This window comes from Dermacentor andersoni, chromosome 9, assembly GCF_023375885.2.
Source record: "Dermacentor andersoni chromosome 9, qqDerAnde1_hic_scaffold, whole genome shotgun sequence".
Classification (NCBI taxonomy): Eukaryota; Metazoa; Arthropoda; class Arachnida; order Ixodida; family Ixodidae; genus Dermacentor; species Dermacentor andersoni.
The window spans coordinates 22,374,574-22,383,932 of NC_092822.1; the positions used below are offsets into that span (position 1 = coordinate 22,374,574).

At 50.6% G+C, this 9,359-nt stretch overlaps 1 protein-coding gene across 1 annotated transcript; it reads left to right on the forward strand.

Annotated features, from left to right (window-relative positions):
- LOC126527257 (chitin deacetylase 7-like) lies at positions 1-9,359 on the forward strand. Its single transcript, XM_050175013.3, has 4 exons — positions 1-807; positions 5,857-6,069; positions 6,501-6,746; positions 8,754-9,359. Exons 1-4 carry the CDS (start codon positions 437-439, stop codon positions 9,253-9,255), a joined length of 1,332 nt encoding a protein of 443 aa, XP_050030970.1. The 5' UTR covers positions 1-436; the 3' UTR covers positions 9,256-9,359.

Genomic DNA, 9,359 nt, shown 5'->3' on the forward strand with positions numbered 1-9,359 from the left:
TACCGTTTCACTGGTGGGTGCACGTTTATGCCGATGCAGGCAGGCAAGTGTTCCGATATATCTCGTGTTTTGCGGTTGCAGTTTCCCCGTGGTCGCGGTAAAACCGAGCGGATACGTAACCGCGCCGACCCACGTGGCTGCTGCGAAGTGTCGATACCGCCTCGTAAGCCTGCAAATTTGAAAGCGTCTGTGCCTCTGTTAAGTCACGCTGAGTATATATACATGCGAACGCTTTCCGCAGCAACTGCAGTTATACAAGCGAGCAGAACGTCAATGTGATCCTAAGGTAAATATTAGACTTGGCCGTCTTGTCGAACCTGCAGGCTTACAGAACTTGCAGAACCTGTGCGTGCTCAGTTGGACTGAATACTCACCTGTACAATTCCGGCTACAAATTAAGTGATCGTCGGGGATTCGGAAGGGGAGGGCTAGAGCCATGACGAGGTACGTATTAAGCCTCCTCTTCATCGTGCCGTGTGCCTGGGAAACCACTGTCGCGGAAGTTGCGACTACGTGCGACCCCAGAGTGTGCAGCTTGCGCGACAACTGCTTCTGTTTGGGCACGCGACCGCCGACGAATCTGAGCGCCAGCAGCATGCCCCAGTTCGTCATGCTGACGTTCGACGACGCGGTCAACGAGCAGAACATGGACTTCTACCGCCAGCTGCTCGGCCCGGGAAGGCGCCGGAATCGGGCCAACGGCTGCAACTTGGCCGCCACGTTCTTCGTGTCGGCCGGCTACACCGACTTCTCGCTCGTGCACGAGCTGCACAGCGTGGGCAGCGAGATCGCGATCCACTCGATCACGTGAGTCGTGTATACCATTCGTTGTACCACCTCTTTGCATTATACACGTGGGAGTAGGGGAAAAAAACCTAGGAAGGAGCATGCCAATGAAGGAGGTCGGCAAACCAACCCCCTCTACCGCAGCGTCTGCCTCCCTAGGAGGACTATCTGCGCGTTGACTACTGGGAAATAGGCCCTCACACTCGCCATTTGGGTCTACATCCTCCCCGCGTGCTCGGCAGTTAGAAATTGCCGCTTGCCTACATATCACGTGGCGAGGGCCTATGATTGCAATAGCAATTATATAGACAGTCCAGGCGAATTTTTGTTGTCGCCGTCGCCGTGATGTTCCGTATAATGTCAAGGGCGGTAGCACCGTTGCCGCGCGCCGTATGCTGTGTGTGCGAGTGAAAGTGCGTGAGGGGAGCCGACGATCGGCGGCCTTATCTGGCGCGCGCAAAGGAGGAAATCTGGGAGGAAACGCGCAGTCTTCCGTCGCGCGAAAGGCCGAGGGAGGGAGGCGGCGTTGTTCTCCGACAGCAACTGCGTATTTCGCGACTGCGCGCAAGGGGAACCGACGATCGCGGCTCAATCTCGCGCGCACAAGGGAGAAAAGCGGGGAGGCAGCGCAGGAAGGAGGGGGAGCAGCGCTCTACTCGGGCAGCAACTGTGTACTTTGCGCGGTCGTGCGCGCGCCTTTTCTTGAACGCGATCTGCAGACGGCTCATACCTTCGTGCGTGCTGTGTACTCGGCGCTCAGTTCGCGTCAAAGCAATATGATCCGTGAGCGCTGTCATGTTTGATCAGGCGGTGACGAGTCCATTGCTTGCCTGAACTGCCTCCGCGTTTACAATGAGTGCGAATGACGCCGCTGCGGCTTAGCAAACCTCTGTTTCGGGAGAGAGTAAAACATCTTTATTAATAATATTTGAATGGCGAGAGCAGTGTGGGAGGAACCCTCAGTCCAGGGTCCCTAAGATGATTCCGGCGATGTTTCGAGCCCGTTGTATCACAGCTCGGAGGACCTCGGGAGGTCCGTCGCGGAGGGCATCGTCCCACAGCTCTTTGTTGCGTAGGGGGTAAAGGAGAGTTAGCAAAGGAGGAAAGAGGTCTGCAGTGCACTCAATCGTGACGTGGAAGATTGTGGGCCAGCTGCCACAGCCAGGGCAACGATCTGCATAACAGTGTGAGTAGAATGTATTGAGAGAGACAACTGTTTCGGGAGATATCGTAGACAGCGACTGGGTGGGCAACACAAAGCTTTGGCCACAGGTTCAACGAACATGCAAAAGCGCTTTGGAAGCTGGTTAAGACATGTCCAAACGGCGCGAGCAGCGTACATATATAGTGCTTGTTTTACAAGCGAGGCTAAATATATATTCCAAGCTATCCGAACTTTCCGCTCATGAATCAGGATTAGTGTATTTTGCCCTTGGTCCTGTACTTGGCAAATATTTTGAAGCAACAGCTTGTCACATTTCTGACTCACTAAATTTCCTTGGTGCGGTCAATATCTGATTATTTCTGCCTAATCGCCCGCGGGTGTACTCAGTTTCGATAGACTTGTTCTTGCTGTGCGCAAGGCTTGAAACGTAGCCGTTTTGTAAATTGTAATACCTTGTAGCGAATATGTATTATCGCTAGTAACTCACTCTTGTAGACCGTCAGGAAACATTCAGCTTCGACCTTTTGTGCGCTATCGGTGTAGTCCGTCATTTATTGCGCGTATATGGTGCGCATATATTCAAGTGTGCGCCCATTCACTCACTGACACGTTGACGATAGAGTGGGCGTTAAGTTTCCGTGCCAGTTGGGGTCGATGTGTGTTGATACTGTGCGCGAAACTTACTATGACAGGAAGCGGCGCGACTCCTCGTGTCGTTGTTTAACGAGCGGTATACTCACTCTTGCCGACGTACCGGGGCTGAAGTACTTTTTTAAAGGTTAGCAATACAACGCTGGCGGATGAGCAAATTTCTGTATCCTCGAGGAAAGCCGTACATCTTGAAGTGCCAGTAACACGTACAGACAGTTGCAGCAGTGGTCGGCGAGCTTGGCCACACACCCATCCCTTAATATACCAGTGACTATTTTTGCAGCCAACGACTGCACACGTCTTCAATCCAGCACGATTGGAGCACAGTGCGTCAGCGAAAACTCAGTCGCATTTCCGACAGCTGATTGCACAGAAGCCAGGTGGAAGCGGTAATGGTTTCGTATTCATGTACTGTAGTTGAGTCGACGTGCGACGCCCAACAGAAAGCGACATCTCGTTTCTCTAGAACAAACTGCTCCGTGTAAAAGCTCAGTACAGCACGAAGGTCACTTCGCTCGCTGCTGCTGCCGCGCTTCCTCACGCGTTTTGACAGAGCGAGTGTCCGCGGTCGTCGAGTTTTGTGAGTTCATGTTTGCTTGTGCGGGCTGACACCACGCTTGTTAATTTAGTTAGTAAGGGAATGCTTCAGTTTTTACGTACGGTCTATAAAACTACTATACTTATTTCGTATAACTCTCTGCTAATTTGCTATCGCAATCGATGCTTCGCCTTTCGGGCGAAACTGCGACTTTTCCCCGTAAGTCCTTCATTTACATCATCATCATCATCATCATCATCAGCCTGATTACGCCCACTGCAGGGCAAAGGCCTCTCCCATACTTCTCCAACTACCCCGGTCATGTACTAATTGTGGCCATGTTGACCCTCCAAACTTCCTAATCTCATCTGCCCACCTACCTTTCTGTCGCCCCCTGCTACGCTTCCCTTCCCTCGGAATCCAGTCCGTAACCCTTAATGACCATCGGTTATCTTCCCTCCTCATTACATGTCCTGCCCATGCCCATTTCTTTTTCTTGATTTCAACTAAGATGTCATTAACGCGCGTTTGTTCCCTCACCCAATCTGCTCTTTTCTTATCCCTTAACGTTACACCTATCATTCTTCTTTCCATAGCTCGTTGCGTCGTCCTCAATTTAAGTAGAACCCTTTTCGTAAGCCTCCAGGTTTCTGCCCCGTACGTGAGTACTGGGGCAGAAACATTTACATATTCATATATATTTATGATTAGGCTTCAATATTGTCGTAGGACGCTCCCTCCTCGTCTTTTTCATTCTTCCGTAATCTATGGTGTTTATGCAATTATTATGCTGTGTCCTCTGTCGATCTTGCTTGCGGCGATCATTATATGTTCCTTTTTGCTGTCGTATTGCAGTGTGTCATGTGTAAGTATGATTGATTGATTGAGCTTAACTTACCAAATAAACACACGGCCTATGCGGGAATATAGCTTGATACCGCGTGCTCAACAGCGCAGAACGCCGAAACCAGTTAACCACCGGATGATCGAGCTCCCTGCGAAATATCAGCGGGCTAGATCGGTATGAACGATTGTTTTAAGTGTATACAGCAAGCGGTATACAGGAACGCTCGATCATGAGCCACGGGAAAATCAGTGTGGATGTCTCATATGTCACTCATGAGCCGCCTTCAAATAATTCAACTGTCATTGTCTTCTGTCTGTGCAAGATGTGTGCACATGTATGCTTGCCTCAGTGGCTATCCTTCGCAAGTGACGTGAATTCATGTGCTTAAAGCTTGGCACTGGGGCTGACAGTATACTGTACAAATAATTAAATAAAAGAAAGAACAATAACAGTAGTTGCGCTTGCAGCGCAATAAGATTATTTAAATATTTAAGTATATATATATATATATATATATATATATATATATATATATATATATATATATATATATATATATATATATATATATATATATATATATATATATATATATATATATATATATATAGACGGGGCATTAGAATGACTTTCTTCTGCAATATTAAACATCTTTTTTAGTTAGACTTAGTTAACCATACTAAGCCATAGTCATTTAGTCGAGAGCCAAAGGAAAAATATCAGAATTTTGACCTTTAGAGGAAGAAGTCTTCAAGGGGCGGCGACGACGAAGACAGTAGGCAGGAACACACAGGACAGCACACAAGACAGGGGGGTGTGTTTCTGTCTTCGTCGTCTTGCGCCGCCCCTTCAAGATGTTCAACCAGTACCAACTCGCCCAAATGTCGATCCTTCTAGAGGAAGAAGTGCACAGCAACGCGAAATTGCACCAAATTTATTCGTTTTAGCTTTTGATACGTCAACGACTTCGCGTTGCCGGAGACGTAGTCAGGAGCAGTCGTTTTGATGGCGCCATGTTGTGGCGCACAGTTTAAGCATAGGGTACAAAGATATTACACTGACCAACCATATATGTCTACACAGCTGCTGCTTTAAATAGTAGGCAGCGACGTAATCGCTAACTCGTGCTCATTTTAATATTTCTATTCGACGAGAACACTAATTATGTAGCACAAGAACGTTTCTCTAACGCATTGTGTTTTGACAGTGCGCCGATGGATGTCGCTGCCAGCGTTGCTACTGCCGTCTGCGTCTCCAGTAACCCGAGGGGCGCTTCTGGACATTAGAAAGATTTAGCGTGTCCGTATTCCGGTAAACGCAGGCTAGCTGTGTGTTTTGCCGGATGGGCGGAGGCATAAACGTGAGCGTGCTGCTTGGTGCAGCCTACTGGTGGCGCAGAGCCCAACCAGCAAAACACCTAATATTGGTGTAACCAAGTGTAAAATATTTTAGACATTTCAAAAGACAACGTATTCACAGTTGTGCTGCTACCGAAAATTTACACAAGCAGCAGAGTACATTTGGTTATCTATATTAGCTTTGTATTCGCCTGGTTGAGCTCTAGGCCACCAGGTGGCGGCACCATGCAGGCCGCTCACGTTTAAGCCTCCACCCATCTGGCAAAACGCCCAGTACGCCTGCGTTTACCGGACACGTTAAAACTCTGTGTTGTAGAATTCCGGTATATTGTCGAATCCTCTAATGGCGGCATTTTGAGCCAATCAGAGCTGACATGGTGGTGAATTCGACAGCACGGTGGAATTTGACAATTTCCAGAATGCCACCCCCGGTATTGGTTACAAAATCTGCCCCGCCGCATTGCTCACACCTGTAGTTTGCCCTCTCCCGATCAATGGGCTACACCCGCAGGCACCGCAACAACCTGAGCTACTGGCGCACGCTGGACGTCGCCGGCTGGGAGGTGGAGTTCGTGGGCGACCGCGACCTGCTGCGCGACTACGCGTTGATTCCCGAACGGGACATGGTGGGAGCGCGGGCGCCCTACCTGGAGGCGGGCAACGGAGAAGCGTACCGCATGTTGCGGCAGAACGGATTCGTCTACGACTCTTCTGTCTGCATCGAGTGAGTATACATACACCGACTGTTTTCACAATCACGTCGCGCCAATCCGGGATGCAGATCAGCCACGGCCGCCAGATTTCCGTAACGCGATCGGCGGTTAACAACTCGGAAACAGCCGAGCCGTCAATTTTTGTGACTTCAAAATGTTTTCGAGTGCCGCCGAAACAATACTAACACTGCCACTACTACTACTACTACAACTACTACTACTAAAAAACCATCATGTACTCGGTGAAGCGAAGGCTAGGGTTCGTGTACGTAAACTACTACCTAAAGTTGAGGGTGCATGACAGTTTTCCCTTTCGTGACAGCAGCGGCAGTGCTTTGTTTGCCATACGGCATACATCACTTCTTTAAATAAATGCGTGCACTTGTTCTTCGTGACGAAGCCTGCAGCATATGCATGCATAATCGTTCTTTCAAACGCGCAGCTACATGAACAAGACCGACAAGCTTCCCTTCTTCCCCTACACGCTGGACTACGGCCTGACGATGCAATGCACGGTGCCGTCGTGTCCCAGCGGTAGCCACCCGGGCCTGTGGCTGGTGCCGCTCAACAGTTTCTATCGGACCATCCAGCACGGCGACGGATCGCGCGCGTTCGGCAGCAGCTGCGCCATGCCCGACACTTGCACTCCGCAGCCGACCAAGGAAGACGACACGCTGGATTTCCTCAGGTGCGCTTGACACGTACGGGCGCGTGTTCTGAAAATAGAAATGAAAAAAAATTAGCCTAAGCGACTTGCTTAGGCATGGATTTGAGACAGGCCTTCATCCAGGCATCACACGCGGTGCTCCCTCAGCGCACGTGCTTCAGGTGTACGATGGCTTCAGCTTGGGTTACAGATAGTCGTTTCACGTGACGTCACGCACGCGCCACGTGATCGTCATCGCGGCCGCCATGTTCGGGCTTGTATACCACGAACATGGCGGCCGCGATGACGTCAGCACATATATACCGTATTCTGACGCGTGTGAATTCTAATGCTTATTGGCGGTGACCGTTTTTCAGCGGATTATCAATGTTGGTGGCGAGGACTTACGGAGTCGCCATCTGTCGGAAGTGCCTCCCTTGCGTAGTATGAGGGATCACGCGTGGCGCGCTCCTGGCAGGTTTCGCTTACGGCGCTCAATAAAAACACCACGCGGCAGCCCCCCTGGACATTTCTGTAACTACTCGCAAAACGAGGGAAGTTTTTCACTGCCGAAATAATAATCTTGGGCAAACTGAAAGCGGGGAATCGTTTACAGACGCTATCTCTTTACCGAATACGTACAGTGAACGCCACTGCGCGCGGTCGCCGTGATGGAGTCTACCGAAGCGGCATCTTGCGTGAAAGGTTGGCAAATACTGAGAGCAAATCATGTGAAGTATGTTCTTATAGTCGGCTGTCTGTATAACTAAATCGAGTATAACAGGATGAGGACTCAATGCTGCGATCGCACGGGTTCGTGGCGACCGACTGCGCGCCTGCATCTATGTACGCGCAAAATGTTTCCCTTTCGCTGCGAGCACGTTTTCGCATCGTGCCGTGAGCTTTGGGCAACAGCATGTGAGCATTTGAGAGCACACAAGACACCATCGTTGCGTGGAAACTGTCAGAGCTGTTCAAAAATAATTTCGTTATAGCTACGGAATTCGACACCTACCAGGGCGACTTGGCATGTCCCGTCGCGATGATTGAATTTTTTTTTTCTAAGGACCATTATTTCTCAAGTTGCCTATAGCACTGTATGTTTATCGGTCTTCTCAGCGAGCAGTTACCCGCTGCTTCCTTTATTTAATCCAGTACATTTCATTGTTTGGTGCTACACAAGCGTGAGCATATGTCATGCTTCTTTTTATGTGCTTTTTTATGGTTCCCTTTCCGTTACTGTGAACTTGCCAGTATCTAGCATCAACAAGTTCATAGACCAAAACTTCATGACATTAGCCGGACAGCGCGGGGGCGAGTGTCTCAGTGCGCGCTTTGTGCTGCTCACCGAACATCGCAGCCCCGACGCTGTATTAGAAATCTTCCTCGCGTCTGTGCTTGCTGCACACTCGAGTTGTAACCGGCGGCTGTCTGCCGGTTCTAAGTTTCGCCAGCCAAGCTTCACGCAGCTCCTTGCCCTGCGGCTACGTGTGAATAAGGCTGAGACCGGGCTCCGTTGCGTACGTCCGGCTCTGCGGCAACGAGCAGTAGCCTATACCATGTTGCACGCCTCCAAAGGCAGCCACTACCTATTATAGTGCTTTCAAATGTTGTCAAGCAGACCCCCAAGGCGGGAAAACCGCACCACTTAATCAGAACCGCAGCGCAGGTGGGACTTTAAACTTTCGTTTTCAGCTCGCTTCGGCGCTTCCGAAGCAGCCGACGCGGCCGCTGTGTCCACGCGATCCCTCACGCCACGTCACGCCGACGGTGGCGCCAGCTTATCCAGTGGTGGAGCTCGCCCACAATACCGCTACAAATGTGCCGGTTAATGGCTCTGTTCTCTACATAATTACGCAATGAAACAATTAACACGCCCTATACACCTAAACATTCTCAAAGAACAAACATATACGCCTTCAACCGTATCAATCTTTTAATGAAGGGCACAGCTTCCCACAGGCGTTCGTCTGTTCGCTTACATTGACGATCATCGCCGACGCGTTTTACGCACATTTTTTTTAACGCACTCTATGCGATTCCACACAGGTCAAATTTCGAACGGTACTACCACACCAACAGAGCTCCGTTCCCGGTGTTCATCCACGAAACCTGGCTGTGGAATCAGGGGCGCCGGCAGGGTTACCTTTCCTTCGTCGACTGGCTCCTCACCATGGACGACGTGTTCGTCGTCACCGTGGCCGAAGTGGTGCGGTTTATGCGGGACCCCAAACCCCTCGGCCAGTACGCGCAGACCGGTTGCTCGAGGGCCTCGGAGTTCCGGCGTTGTCCGCGAGTCCACTCGTGCTCGTTTCCCGAAGCGCCGATCGATGAAACTCGGCAGCTCGTCGGCTGCAAACCGTGTCCCGAAAGTTACCCGTGGTTGCGGGACGTCGTGCGAAGAAAAGCGGAAGACGACGACGGCACGCGGGTGGTCCGGAAGCAGCAGTACTTTGGCTCCGGCTGCGTTCTTGTCTTCTGCTCGGCGCTCGTCGTCTGTCTCTACGTTGCTGCGAGACGGTTAGGGCGTCGCAAGACTCACTGCTTTTAGCAAATCGACCTTTCCTGCTTTGCCGTCGGATTTCTTGTTTCCGCCCGATGCACAGAATTGTGTATCCGTCGACGGTAATAAATTTGAGACCGTCATATCGTGTA

Coding starts and splice junctions, on each gene's coding strand:
- LOC126527257 (XM_050175013.3), top strand. CDS start 437: ATGACGAGGTACGTATTAAGCCTCCTCTTCATCGTGCCGTGTGCCTGG. Junction 6,070..6,500: donor GACTCTTCTGTCTGCATCGA/GTGAGTATACAT, acceptor TCAAACGCGCAG/CTACATGAACAAGACCGACA. Junction 6,747..8,753: donor GACACGCTGGATTTCCTCAG/GTGCGCTTGACA, acceptor GATTCCACACAG/GTCAAATTTCGAACGGTACT.